Source organism: Idiotropiscis lumnitzeri, chromosome 9, assembly GCF_059441095.1.
Source record: "Idiotropiscis lumnitzeri isolate Australia: NSW breed Sydney's pygmy pipehorse chromosome 9, RoL_Ilum_1.0, whole genome shotgun sequence".
Lineage (NCBI taxonomy): Eukaryota > Metazoa > Chordata > Actinopteri > Syngnathiformes > Syngnathidae > Idiotropiscis > Idiotropiscis lumnitzeri.
Window position 1 is genome coordinate 10,936,595 of NC_142399.1, and position 17,235 is coordinate 10,953,829.

The 17,235-nt window shown below is 42.8% G+C and overlaps 2 protein-coding genes across 3 annotated transcripts in view; one reads left to right on the top strand and one right to left on the bottom strand.

Annotated features, from left to right (window-relative positions):
• On the bottom strand, positions 1–9,615 carry dis3 (DIS3 exosome endoribonuclease and 3'-5' exoribonuclease). The gene is made up of 21 exons (XM_088304387.1): positions 8,223–9,615; positions 6,919–7,076; positions 6,657–6,841; positions 6,501–6,574; positions 5,987–6,154; positions 5,500–5,664; positions 5,311–5,424; positions 4,259–4,396; positions 4,020–4,166; positions 3,793–3,909; positions 3,620–3,721; positions 3,453–3,517; positions 3,265–3,349; positions 2,827–2,954; positions 2,648–2,734; positions 2,094–2,250; positions 1,270–1,484; positions 927–1,095; positions 543–701; positions 355–477; positions 1–165 (listed from the first exon to the last, which is right to left on the bottom strand). The coding sequence occupies exons 1-21, from the start codon at positions 8,439–8,441 to the stop codon at positions 97–99; spliced, it is 2,844 nt and encodes a 947-aa protein (XP_088160513.1). The 5' UTR covers positions 8,442–9,615; the 3' UTR covers positions 1–96.
• Positions 8,984–17,235, top strand: part of pibf1 (progesterone immunomodulatory binding factor 1) — a 21,967-nt gene continuing 13,715 nt past the window's right edge. For both annotated transcript variants that reach the window (XR_015845030.1, XM_088304388.1), the window contains exons 1-10: positions 8,984–9,641; positions 11,264–11,364; positions 11,443–11,641; positions 11,711–11,830; positions 12,574–12,707; positions 13,537–13,645; positions 14,274–14,393; positions 14,469–14,530; positions 14,608–14,733; positions 14,827–14,925. Coding sequence is in view for 1 of the 2 variants with exons in the window: in XM_088304388.1 (XP_088160514.1) it covers positions 9,381–9,641; positions 11,264–11,364; positions 11,443–11,641; positions 11,711–11,830; positions 12,574–12,707; positions 13,537–13,645; positions 14,274–14,393; positions 14,469–14,530; positions 14,608–14,733; positions 14,827–14,925 (1,331 nt within the window). In the remaining variant the exon portion in view is untranslated. The remainder of the gene's footprint in view (positions 9,642–11,263; positions 11,365–11,442; positions 11,642–11,710; positions 11,831–12,573; positions 12,708–13,536; positions 13,646–14,273; positions 14,394–14,468; positions 14,531–14,607; positions 14,734–14,826; positions 14,926–17,235) is intronic.

Below are 17,235 nucleotides of genomic sequence, written 5' to 3' on the forward strand. Positions count from 1 at the left end.
TTCCTTTGAAATGTAAAATCCCAAAATCTTTTTGGATGGCAGTTTATTAAATGGTCCAAAGAATCTCGTGTGCAGTTCTTGATGGAACGTGGTTGCTCAGCGGTCCAGTTTGGGCTTCTTGTTTTGCGGTTCAAAGGACGTGGCCGAAACACTGACACCCGGAATCTGAAGGGAAAATAGAGACAAAGAGGGGGGTCCCTCAGTTTTCTTCCAGAGCTGTGAGCTAATGGGAAATTATTTTATTATTAAAATAGCCTGCTTAAAATCGTTTCCCTTTTTCGAAACATGACCTGGCCTATCCACTGGTTTCAAAATGTGCCCACCCTTGTGCAGGCCGGTCGAGTCTGTTCTTACCGCAGGCTCGGTCAAGGCCATGCGTATCTTCTGGTGCTGAATATTGGAGTCGTCCAGGCTGATAGTGACCTTCACCCGGTCAAATATTCGGAAAGTGTGCTGCTCCACAGTCAGAGACGGATACTGAATACAGAGCGCCACAGCGGTTAAACAGCAGAACCTCATAACACGCATTACGCCTTTATTACCTCCTCATCAAATGCGAGGTTAGGCCCACTCTTGTCCTTGCTGTCAAAGAAGACAGTTCCCTCCAGGCCGAACTTGGGGATGAGGACGATGATGGCGTTCTTCCTCACGAATAGGATGAACCCTTCCTCGCTCAGGACGCCTCGGCTCTTAAAGAACAACTGGAAAGGGAACAAAAGGCGCTGCTATAACTACTACGGGGACACACTTTTCTTTGTACAGTCTGCATTTCAACTAATTAATCAGAGCTGGGCACTTGACCTTTTTTTGCTAGTCAGTCCCCTGCCCTTCGGTCGCAATCTCTGTACCGTTTCGGCCCTTATTCATAAAAATTGATGGTCCATGACCCTGACAGAAAATATGTGAGTCTGACCATTGATGTTTACCTGTGTATGGAAGGCCACAGACGCCCTCTGAGCATACTGCGACATTTTGTGCCTGTAGTTGAGGCTGTTGCACTGTGCCGATAGTTTGTGTTTGTCCGTCAAATCCGGGTAGGTACTGTCCGCTCCAATGGCGACGGCCAGAAGGCGGTGCACGATGATGTCAGCGTACCTGCGCACCAGGAGAGTGATGTCGACATTTAGTGTCAAAATATATATATCTTTTTTTTTACGTATCCAGGTGGCAAAATTATATTTTTTTTCTCGGCACAACTCCAAACACATTTTTGTCTTTGTTTTCAATTCCAATGGCAGTCGATCACAAAGATCTTCCATGCATTTGTACCTTCGAATGGGCGACGTGAAGTGCGTGTAAATGGGCGAGGCGAGACCATAGTGGTGGAAGTCACTGTCCATGCCCGAGCAGAAATAGACGGCCTGCATCATGCAGCGAGTGGCTAGGATGCGTAGCAACGTGTTGAAGTACGTAAAGCCATCCACATTGGCCGCTTCCAGCGAGTCGGCCAGCGCCTTGGCCGAATCCGTACGGAGCAGCACATCCTAAATCATAAAAACAAAAATGGTCCAATTTTGTGATGGAAAAAGGTGGACATTTTCATGAATGCAGGCAGACTAGACCATCGGAACCTCAACGCGATCCGTTCCACCATTTTGTTTTTCAGATTTTTCATTAATTCTACCATTAAGAAATAATGGAAATCAAATTCATACATAAAAAGTTTAGCCAACACATTACTTAAGGTGACATGATACATCTTGACTGCGAAACAAACTTTGGACAGCGGATAGAAAAAGTAAACACTCATGCATCCAATGTAAAGTTTGTAAAAAATTAAATTGCAATAAGTTTTAACTATTAACAGAGGTTACTTGTATGACCTCCTTTTGCACAATTACTGATGCAAAAAGCGTGACCTTTGCCTTTAAAAAAAACAAAACATTTAGGTTTAAGTTTAATTTCTATTATTGGTCAATTTGATTTCCATGGTAAAGTGTTCTTGGTTTACGGCACGTTTACGACTACAATGTAAACCCAGGAAGTCCTGTAATTATTAATTTATTATCTGTGTCTATCGATCGGGATTATACACTAGTAGCCTTCATATTGTCAGATTTTAACATGTTGCTAATGAACAGATCTTGAGCCACCTTGGACTTTGCTGCCTTGAGGAGAATGTCATAGTTGGAAGGTGGCGGTGCCGGATGCTTCCTGAGAAGGGCGCACTCGGCAAACTCGTCGTAGATCTTTTGGGCGACTGAAATGTTGGCCAGCAACATGAATTCCTCCACCATGGAGTTGGTCTCCCTGACAACCAAGAGATTCAATTAGAGTAGCACAACATTCAATCAACTCAATTTACTTATCCTTAAAACAAATCAATTATTACCATTAAAATGCTTTAGCCGTTTAAAAAAAAAACCATCACAATTGTTTTTGTTTTAGTAAAGAAAATAGCACAGTATTATATTGTTCCATTCTATAGTAGTTTGTTGGGTGTGTGTCTTTGAGGGGTGTGGCCTAGTGAGCGACATCAGGGGCTGGAGTCTGGTTGTGTGAGGTGCGGCCCACAGCATCTCCTTGCAAAGTGTTTTCATTTTGTATTTAGCATGTTGACATTTGATCATGTGAGTTGGAGCATTCGTAAGGCAAGGTAACATTGCATTTCTATTTAGCCCAAAAAGTGATTTTTGGAAGTACTTACATGAGCTCTTTGGTCTGAAGCTCAATGGGGTCGTGGGTTTCACTGTCCATGTGAAAGCGGACCTCCACGTTGGACAACGTCAGCGCGCTGAAGGAGAAGATGAATATAATGCAATTTTGTCTTGAACTGCAAATTGCATCGTACTGTACAAGTAATCTCGCTTTCTCGGCGGACCTCACCCTTTCTCGACCCTGCGCTTCTTGAGGATCTTGGCGAGCTTGTTGAGGCAGCGCAGGCTTTTGGTGATGTCGTCGTTCTTGCCGGTATCGTCGATCCTCATCTGGGCCTCTGCGTAGGTCAGAGATGCCTGAATTGAACCAGGAGACAATTATATTTAAAAAAAACTAAAAAAAACGTAAAACTAGAACCACAAGCCAGGATTTTTTGTTTTGTTTTTTGGGACAGGTTGTCATCTATTCTTTACTTCTATTTTACGCGCCATAATCTTGGGGGTCAACTGGTCACGTTTTGAAACCAAATCCTCAGAACTATTTTTGCTTCTATTATTTTGTGCTGTTTCCACTTTGTTTTTACTTCCTTTCTCTCCTGCCATTTTGGTGATCTCTCAATTGTATGTACGATTCCATGCTCCGGTGCGTGTTTACTTAATGTCATACCTTGGAGTTGATGACACTTTTCACGAAACGCGTTTTGAGAACTTCAGCATCTTGATTCAACTCCCAGATAGACGAGAAAGCCAGCCTAGCAAAAAAAAAAAAAAAAAGAAAAAAACACACAAACATACGAGTCAGATGGTCTATTCAAAATAGTTGTAGAGACAGTGTTGTGGATGAGAATCCTTCACCTGTCCACGTTGGAGCGTAGCGAACACAGATTGGAGCTCAGCAGCTCTGGCACCATGTCGATCCTCTGTGGCACACAACGCACACATGTAAATTGTCCAGATGACTTTAAAAATGTACTGAATTTGGCACAGTTCTTTGCATATGTGTACAATTGGATTCTGCTCACTTTCCCACAGAGGTAAACGGTCGTGCCTCGGTTGGCGGCCTCTTTGTCCAGAGCGTTCCCGGGTCTGATGAAATGACTGACATCCGCGATGTGAACTCCCACCTACAGCAAACACACTTGATATAGCGTACATGTGCATGACACATACGGGAGCGTGCGTACGAGACGTCTACCTCAAAGTTCCCGTTGCCCAGCTGCTTACAATGGAGCGCGTCGTCAATGTCTGTGCATCCGGGAGGATCAACACTGCACACTGTCAAATGCCTCAAGTCCTCCCTGCCTACCATGTCCTGTATGCCCATTCAGACACACATGAGCAAAAGTATTGAGACATCTTTTAAATTAGTGGTTGGATTTTTTATTTTATTTAACTCACAAAAATTGGAAAGATATCATTTACCTCTGGCATGATGCTCCATGGCATTTTGGGGAGAAAACTGAGCACAGCCTGAGAGAAGGCCTGATGGGGAACGTCATGCTCCAACAGCAGGACCTCCTCTTCCGTTTCCTTTTCTCCAGCCGCACCCAAAGTACGAACAAAGTGACCCTGATGAAAAGGAAATCCTAATTAATAATTTAATCAATCATAATTTACCATCCACCACTTCAATGAGGGAAATGCAGATGGCGCCATCTCACATTAGGATATCTGGAGTCTTTGGGCCAGCCGTCGATGGCCACCAAGATCCTCTGGCCCGCTAATGTGGACGCTTGGCGGGTTTCGATGCGGATGCGCGGAATGCAGCGGTCGGCCGGCGTGAAAAGGTGCCGTGTCGACTAAAGGAAAAGGAAAATCGAAGATTTAATGAGTGTGGATGCCTAGCAGTACATTATTTGGCTTTAATTTGTTTTGTTTTAGTTCATTTGTCAGAGTATTTTTTTTTTTTTAATGATCCATTTTTTCTTAAAAGGTACATGTGCAGACACAGTAATAGGTACAGATTTTCAGAGTCAATCGTGGTGAACACTCCCAAACACATGGTGGCCAAATGAGTGAGCTATGGGCTTTCAAGCTGCAAATATTTAGACAAAGCACAATTTATCTATTAGACATTCCCCTTACTTCAACTTAGTTCCTTTGCACCAAGAAAGAACAAGATCGTGGCAAGGCGCTAATTATTGATAAGGAAATGCCAATAGAAGCTTCTCCCCTTGTTTCGACATGTCCTTTTTGTGAAGAAACTACAAGATGGGAGCAAAGCACTACTTTTATAGCAGACAGGGTTTTGTCGCCAACTTGTGGCATATCAGGACATTTCAAAAAGACGACAAAAGGAGCAAGAAAAAAAAAATCTGTGAATTCACCCATTCGGGAGTAGCAAATCACAATTAGGGAACGGTGTATAGTAAACTCCTTGCATCATGGGTTGCGGTTTCATGGCCATTCTATTTTGCAGAATTGTTTAGCACAGTTTAACTATTTAGTTCCGCCTCCTGTTTAGTTTGGGTGTACTTCCACGGTTTCTTACAAGATGGCAGCACAATATGTTTGACACTGTTTATTTGAAAGAATAACAAAAACAGGAAGTTTATTGAAAGTCAAATCTTCTTTAATCCTGCTTTTTATGCCTACAGAAAGCTAAGACTGTCCGTACCTTAATTTAATAATATATTGTGCATTAACTTATCGTGAGAAGAATTTTTTTTATTTCATATTCAGGCTATATGACCTAGCCATAGTCTAACATTACCTCTTTTATTTGGGAGACATTAAGCATGCCACAGAAGGGCCTCCAGTTCCTCTTGATGATCCCGACTATCTTGCCTGTGGGCTTTCTGTCGACATCGCCTCCGCAACTTCTCAGCTGCTCACAAACGGAGAGACCATCATCAAGCAGAGAAATAGACTCAAAACCGGACTACCGCCAACGGAAACTCACAGCATCCTCCTCCTCTTCTTCGGTGGTGGTGTCATCTTTGGCTGAGCCCACATCCTGCAGCACGACGGAAGATGGCGCCACCCATTGAGTGCGCGGCAACAACTGCACGGCGACCACATCTTGATGCACGGCTCTGTTGAGGTGCTGAAGGCCCTGGATGAGAACCTGGAAGGAGGTGGAAAAAGTGAGTTTTAACACAAGAAAATACACTTAAAGGCGACATATTGGGGAAATGTGGGAAACATTATGTACCTTGACTTAAGAGTTAAATTTGTTCTGTGAGCAGGCTCATAACTCAGTTTTATTCCTACATGAAAGAGGGCTGAACTATCACGTTAAAAAAAAATAATAAAATACATGCGTAAAAGGGATTTAGCGTGAACCTGTTATTAACACTTAAAAGCTAATTAAAACTTAGCAGCTTGGTCATGGATCAAATTCAACTTTTACATCAAGAAGGTACAACTGTGAAAAGCGCTTTGATGACCTCTGTGCTGTCTCCCTCGTCTTTTTGGATAAACACTTTGGCCTCCAGGTAGTTGTCCCTGCTGGCCTTGAAGGTCCCCTGGAGGAAGGAGCCACTTTTGATGCCGGCCTGGATCCTGGACAGTGGGAGATGCTCGGGGAATAACACCCTACTGATGGCGATGTCGTTCTGAGGGAGGAATGAGTCCATTTAATAGAGTCAAGTTCACCACTCCTATATAATGGCATAATTTGTTCCATTAGCAGTGATGATCAAAGTGTGGTATGTGAAAGTATCATTTTGTGATTAAATGTGTAACCATTGTCAAACAAAATCCATATATATCATAGTAGAAGTTGTAATATAACCAGAGACAAGTTGCATGAGTGTGTGCGAAAGATGTTACAGAGTGAGGTAGCGGAGGAACAAAATGTAATTCATCAAACAGAATCTTTCTCTAAAAAAATACAAATCGCAACATCTATTGTGATGGTAGGCAAAAACTGAGGAATCAATGAGGAAGTGATTTGCTTACCTTATCATCATTTGACAATGCCAGGCGATCCATAAGCTCGGGATTTGCTATGAGTCCCTTGACGTACTCCTCAACTAGCGTGGGAAGAAATGTCGCCTTATTATGCGATAATCACCACAGTCGAGCAATTCTAATAGCTTCAATCAAAAAGCTTACATTTGTACACCAACAGACCGCTTTCTTGCGCCTTCTCCTTGTTCGCAAGGTCATTAGTTAGGAGCACCACCTTGGGGCCACCGGGCGATGCCAGGTGCTCGCTGTACCATTTGGCCGCCACACGGATCGCTCGATCGTTCCGGTCATTGGCGCTTTCACCCGGTTCGCGTTCGATGAATGTCTCTCTGTAGGAATAAAAATCAATTAAAAATTGTGTCCAATGAAAAAGCCAAAAATGAGGCGTGGAGTTGCACTTGGCTACCTATGGTGCTCATTGGTAAATGTGTAGAAGTGTCTCTCCTCCTCGTGGATGAGGTCCTTGAGGCGTTTGTAGACCGGCGCGCTGCGGTGGCGTACTTCCTGGAGAACGGTCTGGAGGATAACCACGTTACAAATCACAGGGTCCTCCAAAACATCGATCTGTGGGATACCAAAACAATGTGCATGAGTCGAGAGGCGAGAAACACACAATGTTTAACAGTTTAGGCAAGAGTATTATTGGCAATGGCCACAACGTCAAGTCCAAAAAGCTCAATCTTGAATGGCCACTGTATCATATCATTAAATAGTGAATTGCTCCTCATTACTCACGCTTCCACACTATCATAAATTTCAAATCATTGTCCGGTTTTGAAGTCTACATGCAAGTCCGAATTTAGATCTTCAATGTGCTGATGCAGTGCCATTAGGCAAAGAATAGGAGATGCAAAGGTACCCTTCATTGGAAAGTTTTTGGAAGGTTTATCATGAGCGCAATATTTATGCTACTTTCAGTTAGTCTGTCTGAGGAGTTTGGTATGACAAGATTGGAGCTTTAAAGCAGACCTTTGTGAGACCAAATAATATTGTTTTGTTGAATTCATTGGTGCTTAAATAAATAAGGTTTAATTATGTTTTTCTTCCCGTGGTCAGGTTTATAGTCAACCTGAATGATAGCTTGAAGCACCCACACTGGGACTTTTATTTTATTCGGAGAACAAGTGAGTCATATCCTCAAAATGATGTTATTTATTGTTGTTGACAGGAAGAGAGAGAAAACAGGTGCTCAGGAATACTTTAAATACGTTTAATCATGTGGGAGGGCTGAAACTATTTGGTCTGTAGCGCTATATTATGGATTTTCATCTATTACGGGGGCCTGAAATGTATGCTCGCTATAACAGTTTATTGATACAAGTCTAAACTAGTAGTAGTAGTTTTACATTTAAGAGAAAACGATCTTGACTCAATAAAGGAGTAACCTTTTTCGGATTGAGGGCAGTATATTGCAAAGGTGATTTTGAAAGTGAGGTGGTGCATTGCATCTTTTATAACTATTTTTGTTTGTTTTTTTGGGGGGGTGGTAGCCCACTTGGTGAAAAAAGTTCGAAAATTCCTGCACAGGATTGTCTGTCACACACTGAACAACAACTCATCTCTAACTTCACATCAGATTTATTTCAGCGGCATATCATCACCGAAACACAGTGGAAATGTTTGCAATTTCTGCCTTCCTCTGATTGATAAACTTGCTCGGCAGCCTGGTAAACATCAGAATGTTTTTTTCCGTCTCTGTTGTTCTCTTACCTGATGTAACACCACATTGGTGTCGGGGATGAGGTAATGCGAAAAAGAGCACAAGTTGCTCTCGATGCACGCTTCTCCCTGCAGCACAGTGGACTCCTGGCGGCACTGCTCGCACGACTCGCTTCCACACCAAATATCGTCTCGTAGATAATGCTCGCGGACTATTTTCATCACCCGGCCGCCCCGAGTCTTCTTAACGAACGTTTTAGACTTCAACATGATGACGACGCGTATATTAAAAAAAGAGTCAAACTTTAACGTATTTGACTACCATTTGGTTGCTTCTGAGTAAAAAATGAACGTCCCATGTGATGATGTGCACGCTGCTCTGTGGGCCGACGAAAACAAAGCATGGGTCTTGCAAGAAGCGTTCCTTACAAATGCAACGTAATGAACTGTATTAACGGTGACTTTGTTCTGGGTAATGACATTTGCGCAAAAATTATAACAAAAGTAATCCACAAAAATATTACAAGTTATATGTAAACAAGGTGCTGTGAATTTTGATTTTGTAGGCCGTCCCCAAAAAACGAGGAAGAGAAAACACGGCTGCGAGTAGGCTGTGTCTAATCACACAGCGCCTCTCTAGTTTTGAGGTAGTACTGCATGTGGTGTAAATGTATCTTACAAGCAACTTACTAGAAGTACCACTTTTGCTCAATAGTATAACCGGTAACTGCATATTGATTTTTATTAAACGCCCGGTTTTCTAAACAGACAGTCAGATATATTTGTTGTACCACGCGTATTTAACAACAGGGGGCGCTTTAAGTATCATTACTACGCCAAGGTATAAAAACTGAGGGTACGTCTCATCTCACTTATTATAATCATATACACGCCTTGGTTGTCGCTCCTCGGTTTCCTCGTCAGTTTGTGGATTTCGAGGATAACGACATTTGCAAATAAGATGTACCCTTGGACTGTTGTGAAGGAAGCGGGACCCTTGAAAATAACGAAGTGTGTTTTTGACAGCGTTTTTCTTTATGTCGTCCCATTTGATGCTTACATAATATTTTAAAGAACATATGTAAATACAATTAACATGGCACTCTACCCAAGACTGTTTCGACAAGTTAATACCGTCGTTCCACTAACTAGCTCATTACTTATTGACACTTAGCTTGTTAGCATTAGCTAGGCGGGCTGGTGGAGAAAATGCCCCCGAAGAAGCCAAAGTCGAGTGCGGCCAACGTCTCCAGCTCCCTGGACCTGGAGTCTGAGGATGTGAGCCTGGAGACCACCGTGCCCACCGCCGAGGATGCCTCCTCGTCGGACGAGATGCGGCCAGGATCGCAGAAGCTCATCCGACAGCTGATCGAGCGGAAGGAGCTGCTACACAACGTCCAGCTGCTAAAAATCGAGCTTTCACAGAAGAACCTCACCATAGATAACTTGAAAGCTGACTACATGTCCAAGGTAACCCGATCAGGTCATTCTTCTCCATCCAGCATGCTTCTCTAGTTACGTAATATAAACACTCCTGTACAATTGCAAGTTTTTTTGTGATATTTAAAAAAAAAAAATGAGTACAATCAATTGAAAAAACATTTTCCCACCATTACTATTTCCTACAAGCGCCACAAATATTTTGATTAAAAGGGTAAATCTTTTAAAGGCACAATAATTTGCCAGTTGACACCATTTAATGGTCCCTCTGATGGACTCCAAATAGTTTAGAAGTTCTAGTAGGCTTTTCTTGGCATTTCTGTAGCCACATCTTAGAGCCCAAACCATGTTTCCCAGCCTTGTCACAGCATGAAAAAGTGTGCACAATTGTGCAACCACTTTATAGATGCACTGCCCCAATTGTATGGCACACCTGAAGAAGTTTTATTTAACTTAACTAATATTTAAGAGGAAAATCCAAACTTGGGCGGTGCGGTGGTGTCTGGTTAGCACGATGGCCTCACAGTGCAGAGATGCAGGGTTCGATTCCTAGTATGAGTGTGAGGGTGGATGGTTGTTTGACTTTGTGTGCTCTGTGATTGGCTGGCAACCAGTTCAGGGTGTACCCCGCCGCCTACTGCCCGAAGACAGCTGGGATAGGCTCCAGCACCCCCAAGACCCCCGTGAGGGGAAGCGGCTTAGCTAATGGATGGATGGAATTCCAAATTTTGTGATGTGAAAGAGAAGTGAAATTATTCAGTGGGGTAAAAAAGAATCCCACATTAAGAAATAATTCCTTTATTTGGTATAAAGAATCACGTGTTCCACAATTTGTGAGAGTATGTAAATAGTTTGTGTATTTTTAATCATGTTTTTTATACACTATTTGTATCAATGATAATTACACACACACTCACAGACACGCACATCATTGCTTCAGCACACATGCGCACACCCACACGCTTGTTTTAAGTTTCACTTTCCATAGGTTTCGTTTTTCTCTGAATAAAGTCCAGAGGGATGGGCGAAGGAGTCAGTGAGAGTGCGGGAGAGTGAACTGGCAAGACGTCTACTTCACTTCCTGGCTTCTCCTCCCATCGCGATGGAGAAAAGACAAAACCTTCCCTGGTTATTCCTCTGGTTCTCTGCATTTAATTCAGTCTAATGAAGGCGTCAGGACCTTTTAAACCTGACAAATTATTAGCACTCCTAATCTTAATACTTTGTATAAGCCCCTTTTAGAACTTTCCACAAGATGGGAGAATACAGAAAGAGGGCTTGCACAATCTCTCGAAATTATCCAGTGGCTTGGGTCCTCTCCTCTGTACGCTCCTCTTTAGTTCACTCCACAGGTTTTCAATTGGGTTTGATGTCTGGGGACTGAGAAGGCCTTAGGAGGAGCTTGATTCTGTGACTGGTGGTGAACCATTTCTACAATTTTCAATATGATTGAGTGTCTGAAATAAAAATAAATATAATAATTAAAACACATTTTAAGCAGTGATGCCATTAATTATGAAGACCACTGTAAAAAGTAATAATTTTAGCTTAACGTCCTAATAATACGAAAATACAATTTTATATTTTTGGAGCTAAGAAATGACATTGTAACACAGCATGTGTTATAGTAGTGCTCTGTTGCTATACGCTAGGTGGAGGAGCTGGACGAGAGACTGAATGACGCTCTCCATCAGAAACAAGTGTTGGCGCTGAAGCTGGACCGTGATCTGAAGCTCGCTCAGGAGGACAACAGGTGGGTGTCTGTACACTCTGAACACAACGCTGTGTTATCATCGCGTATTGAATACAAAAAATGTGTCTCTGTCTCCAGGAAGCAGCAGGCTCTGCGCAAGAAGGAAGTGGACGGCATCCTGCTCCGGCAGCAGCAGCTGGAGGAAGCCAACTTGCAGATGCGCGAGAAGGCCGGAGAGCTGCGCCGCTCTCTCCGGGACTTGGACATGTCGCACGAGCGCTACCTGGAACTTCGCGACCTTCCCGAAGAGACCATGTCCATTCAAGAATTTGTCGCCGTGAGTTGCGTTGTACTCCTTTTATGGAGATTTTCGACATGTTGCTGACCGTCTCTAACATATTTGCAGGTGCGCTTTTATGATGCGCTGACTCCGTTACGGGCCCAGGTGGCTGAGCTGAGTGTGAAGAAAGACACTTTGAGCGAAGATCTGGAGATGCAGCGGACACAAATGAAGGCTCTGATGGAGGTACTGTACTGCAATATTAAAATGTACTCATATTTATTGTGGGTGATACATTTTAAACCCAACCGCAATTCAGTAGATGAACATCCGCGCTATAGATAGATACGTTATTGTCAGATACAAAACCTGAAATTTGCTTTGTAGCTCTGTCATAGACATATGTTTCAACTTTTTAAAGGAGCGTGGAAGTATTTATTCATTTATTTATTCCCCCCCCCAATATTTTTGGGTAGCAGAGTGATACTCAAGTGCCGCATGAGCAAAACATACACCAAACAAACTCTCCCTTAAGTGAGTGGCAGACTCGTGATGAAGAATGTCAGGTCAAAAGGTTTAGTTTCTTTAATGTGGGCGTAGAAACAACAACAAAATGCCGAGCGTTTCTCCTTCCATCAGTTTTAATAAGGTCCCTTTCATGGCCTGCGCCCTCCACAGTGAGGTTCACTAAACTAGATATTTGGCATTTTGACAGCCTCCTCCCTCGACCGATGCAACATGCCGAGCGGCCGTAGCGGAAAGAATGTGACAACCTTTCATTAGTGATGCAAATTATTTTTTGGCGTGTGACACACGTTGGCAAAAATTGCAGCGCATGCATGAGGCACAAGTTGCACCAGGGACACAATTATTTGCATACAATCCATTAAATGTCCATTTTGTTCCCTTTGGATTAGCCTTTGAATCACAATTTAATGACATTTCTACATTTTTATCCTCTGATATTTCTGTACCTGACGTATGTTTAGAGCTACGAGAAGGAACGGCGTCTTCGCACGGAGCTGGAGCTGAGGAGCCAGCGATTGACGTTGGAGCTGGCTGACACCAAACAGCACATCCAAGATGGGGACTACCGCCGGGAAAACTACCCCAACATCAAACGGTGACAGCTTTTAAATTGCTTGTGTGCGAATCGAGGTGTCTCTGGAGTGCCTGTCCATCAAGTATGAAGTGAAACAACCAAGCTGTTAGCTGTTTATTTCTGAAAATGTGCCTGAGCCAGCCATTTTAAATGGTGTTGTGTCCGCTGCATGAGCCACATGCACAGATCATCCCGCACATTGACTGACAACAGCGTTTAAAAAAAAAAAAAAAAAAAGAAGCAGCTACAGGGGTCTGAAAAGTCACTATATGGCAACACAGAGTAGGCCTCGCTTCGTCACAACGTTCTAGCTCCTCCCCATCATGCTGTGCTATACGTAGCCTCTGCGTGAGATAAAAGTAACAGGCAACTACGATAAACAAAGACATAGCATATAAGTAGAGAAAATCTTTCCGTATTGTAGCAGTACCATTGTGCAGTAATACCACCACAATGACAGTTCTGCAACAATTTGGACAGTTCTAGCGCAGAGGGAAAGTGATCAGTGTTGCGGTACTTACAATACAACGACGGTTGTGCAGATGATGCCGATAATCAGTGCACCATTTATTAAGTGTCTAGTAGCAGTACGTGTAATGCAACTTTGTGTGTGCAATTATGCAGAAGGTCCTGGAGCGCTTTAAAGTGTCAGTGCTGGGGAATATTGATCAACCACAGCTGTTCCAGTATGTACAAGGCTGAAGCTGCAATGATCTGTGTGGTAATAATAATAAGAATGCCCCACAGGGGTGTGCAAAGCAAACATTTGCATTGTGCCACTTTAGAGTTTGAATCAACTGTTTCATACATAAGTTGTAAGTTGATGTGTGTGTCATGTTTTGTTTGGTAGTGAGCGTGATGTCTTGGAAGCCGAACTGAAGGAGGTGAAGAAAAGATTCGAGACGCTTAACTTGACTCACGCTGCCCTCGGCAGGGAGCGAGAGACCCTCGACAAAGAGGTGTTCCACCCAGCCGAACACCGCCACGCAATACACATTTTGTATAGTTGTCCCGGTTGGTCGATGCAAAATCTTAAGTGCAAAAGGCTCATTTCGCGCATCACCACCGCTTAGCCACATCGCCAGTCAGGAGAGGAGGAGGCATGAAAGTGGAGAAACGGTAGTTAAACAGGACAAAATCCAGATGTTTTAGGTTAAGGCAGGGCAAGAGGCTAGTTGGATACTTGCTGTGCTTTTACCAAATTCAAAAGTGTTTTAAGTCCGCATTTAAATATCGAGAATTTATCTTGAAAAAAATACTTTATTTTTTTTCACATGAGCTTGGCTTTTTATCCTACATATTTGTTTTTTTAAAGATTGCTACATTTTACATTATAGCTTTTTCCCCCTCTAAAAAACACAGTTTTTTGTGTTGTATTTTTTTCTCTCAAAAACAAGCCATTTTTAAATTCCTCCCCCAATTAGTTTTACACTGTACACATGGTTATGTTTAATTTGCATTCATATTATGAGGGGCCCTTGGAACAATTTCTCCCTTGTGAGCGTTCCCCAAAAGTGTGTGAACGCTTGCTGTACTAGTCTGGCTTCCCTCCCCAGTCACGCCTGCAGTGTTGTTTTTGCCCTACAGATGGCGACAGTGCAGCAGTCTGTAACTTTGCTGCAGAAGGACAAGGAGTACCTGCACAGACAGAACATGGAGCTGAGCGTTCGCTGCGCGCATGAGGAAGACCGCCTGGAGCGCCTGCAGGTTGTTGCAGTCTGGCACGCCGTCGACGTCTGTACCTTACGTAATCACGTCTAACTGCTGGTCTACCTGCTCCAGGTGCAACTGGAGGACACCAAGAAGGCCAGGGAGGACGCCTATGAGAAATATGTCGCATCCAGGTTGGCATCTGCGGCTTTTTAGCCTCAAGTAGCCAAACCTACATTTGTCATGGTATTTGTTTTGCTTTCCGTTGCAGCGATCACTACAAGTCCGAGTATGAGCGGAAGCTGAGAGATGAGCTGGAAAACATCCGACTGAAGACCGGTCAGGAAATCGATAACCTGCAGAGAACATCCAGGGAGATGTATGAGAGAGAGAACAGGTGCAGCATCCTGGAACGTCATTTGTTCATTCTCTGTGTTTGAAGATCCAAGAGTCTAAACTTGTTTTTTTTTTTGTTGTTGTTGTTGGGTAGAAACCTGCGTGAGGCCAGAGACAACGCAGTGCTGGAGAAGGAGCGGGCGTTTGCTGCCGAGAGGGACACTCAGTCGCGATACGACCAGCTTTTGGAACAGTATGTTCGACAGCACCGTATGCGCAAACCGGCGCGTTCTACGATTATTACAGAGAGGGCCATCGGTTTACGACGGTCTCGACTTGAGGTTTTCAGGTTGCAAATGGGCCACGATAAACTTGAGAATGTGTCAGCACACGATACAAGAGGGCACGCTCACTTAGAACTGTTTAATTGTTTCATATTTGTGGGTCAAAGTGATTTTTAGAATACAAATATTTGCTTTAATTACGTTCCCCAAGGCTAATTTGTCTTTGGAACAGAACTCCTCAAACTGTCTAATCACCCATAGGCTTATCTGATCTGACGAGTTTACACTATCGAAAATGATGCCATAATCATGTTAACTTTCAGTTTTATTTACTGTAACAGAGAGGCACTGGCGTGTGTTTCCAGTAAATTACGGCCTTATTTTTGCTGCATCAAAGGTGCAAAATACAAACAACCTGAGTTGGCTAAAGCCAATTAGATAAACATTTTGAATTAGCGCCGAATTGTCCATCATAAATTCTCACGTCCATTTCGGCAATCATCATCATTAGGGCGAAAGGAGACCAATGTCTGCCTTGGGTGGTTAACAACACAAGAAAATGGATGCTCACTTGGGCGGAAATTTGAAAATAAGACTCGATTTACTTGTCTTGACTGTATGTATTTACGTCCTGCGTAAGGACAGTAAGTCTTTCGTAGCAAATTACGATGAAGATTCATGCACGTATATGACCGACATTTCCCATACCTAGGCTGTTTGCATTCAAGCAATAATCCAAACTAGCTCATGATGACTTGAACTGTAGATTCAAACCCAGACCTCCTGATTGTGCGGCAGACATTTTAACCACTACTCACCCTGCTGCCACATTACTTTACTATTATTACTATTTAAAATCACACCATATAATTTCACAAAAAATGTCCACCTCGCAGTGTCTTGTTTCCCATCTTACCACAAACCTAAATGGAGATGAATGAAGCAGTTACAGTATTTCTGTTACTTAACAAGCTACAGAAAGATGACAAGAAAAAGGTAATTATGAATCCCTCTCAGGGTCAGCGCAAGCTAAAAGCAGAATCCTTGATGCCTCTTATGCAGCCATCCATCCATTTTCAGAACCGCCTTTTGTCACAAGCATTGTCTCATTAAATCTGTCATGCAAAGCATTTTGGCAAACATCAGCGGGCCTACTTTTGCTGCTGACGTTAAAAGTCAGCGTGAAGGTCACTTACTGGTTGTGTTTTAAACATCAGTAACCTATGAGAGGATTTGCCTGAAGGACACCACTTAAACCGTCAAAAAGAACTCTGAGCCAGTCAGTGCCGTTTTTTTTTTCCCCTTCTCACAAGTGGCATTATTTTTCACATTCATTTTAAATGTCTAATTATTCTCACGTAGCGTATTTGAGAGGCAGCTTTTCTTGAGTTCCAAAATGCGAACATAGAGCACATTACTACTATAAGGGGCGGCTGACGTGCATGCAGTGCATGATTGATGCCAGCGTGTCCCGTGTGACGTTTGAAGGCTATCATTAGTGCATGCTGGTGCTTTGATTTACCGTTTCTTACTGAAGATGAAGCGACAGGGTCCAAAGTCACGTTGACTGCGGGGAGGGAAGTCGGTGAGGCTTGCAAAGTTATGCCTGTTGTCACTAGTCTCTCCTCAGGGAAGGAAATACTTTCAGTGCAGGTGAAGTGAATGCACCTACATTAGATTTACTCTAAAATGTCAACCAATCCAATATTTCCCCATTTTTATCGAAGCAAGGCAGATATTTTACATTAATAAGATACCACAGCCCAACACTAAAAATAAAGTAAATGAAGTGGATACTCAGGTTATTTGTGTCCCTTTTATCATTTAAAGTAAGAGCATTTTATTGTTCTGCCTGTTACCGGCATAGATAAATGAACAAAAATACACATTGTAGTAAATACCTAATCATTTTGAAACCTTTTCCCACAACACAATTTTCATCTTTTGTGTCAACTAGTAAACCTACTGCTATAGTTTTAAACTGCATAGTTTCTTTTGGAAAACAAGTTAAGTTCTAATCACCCATACTGCCCCCCCTTACTCCCTCGCTGGGTTCCAATTACAGCTCAGGCTTTGTGGAGGGCCCATGCCCCATGCTTGCATGTATGTGGATATGTAGAAAAAAATGTAGTCTACTAGGGCTGTGCAATTAATTGAAATTCCATTACGATGATCACACTGAACAATTACAAAATTGGCATAATCCCCCCAAAAAATACAGTTTATATTTATATTTCAAACAGAACTCATTTTACAATGTCTAATACTATAATTAGTAT

Excerpts from the sequence above, each read along its gene's own strand:
- dis3 (XM_088304387.1), bottom strand. The coding sequence starts at position 8,441 with ATGTTGAAGTCTAAAACGTTCGTTAAGAAGACTCGGGGCGGCCGGGTG. Across the intron at positions 3,722-3,792 it reads TGGGCAACGGGAACTTTGAG|GTGGGAGTTCACATCGCGGA; the intron begins GTAGACGTCTCG and ends TGTTTGCTGTAG. Across the intron at positions 3,518-3,619 it reads CCGTTTACCTCTGTGGGAAA|AGGATCGACATGGTGCCAGA; the intron begins GTGAGCAGAATC and ends TGTGTGCCACAG.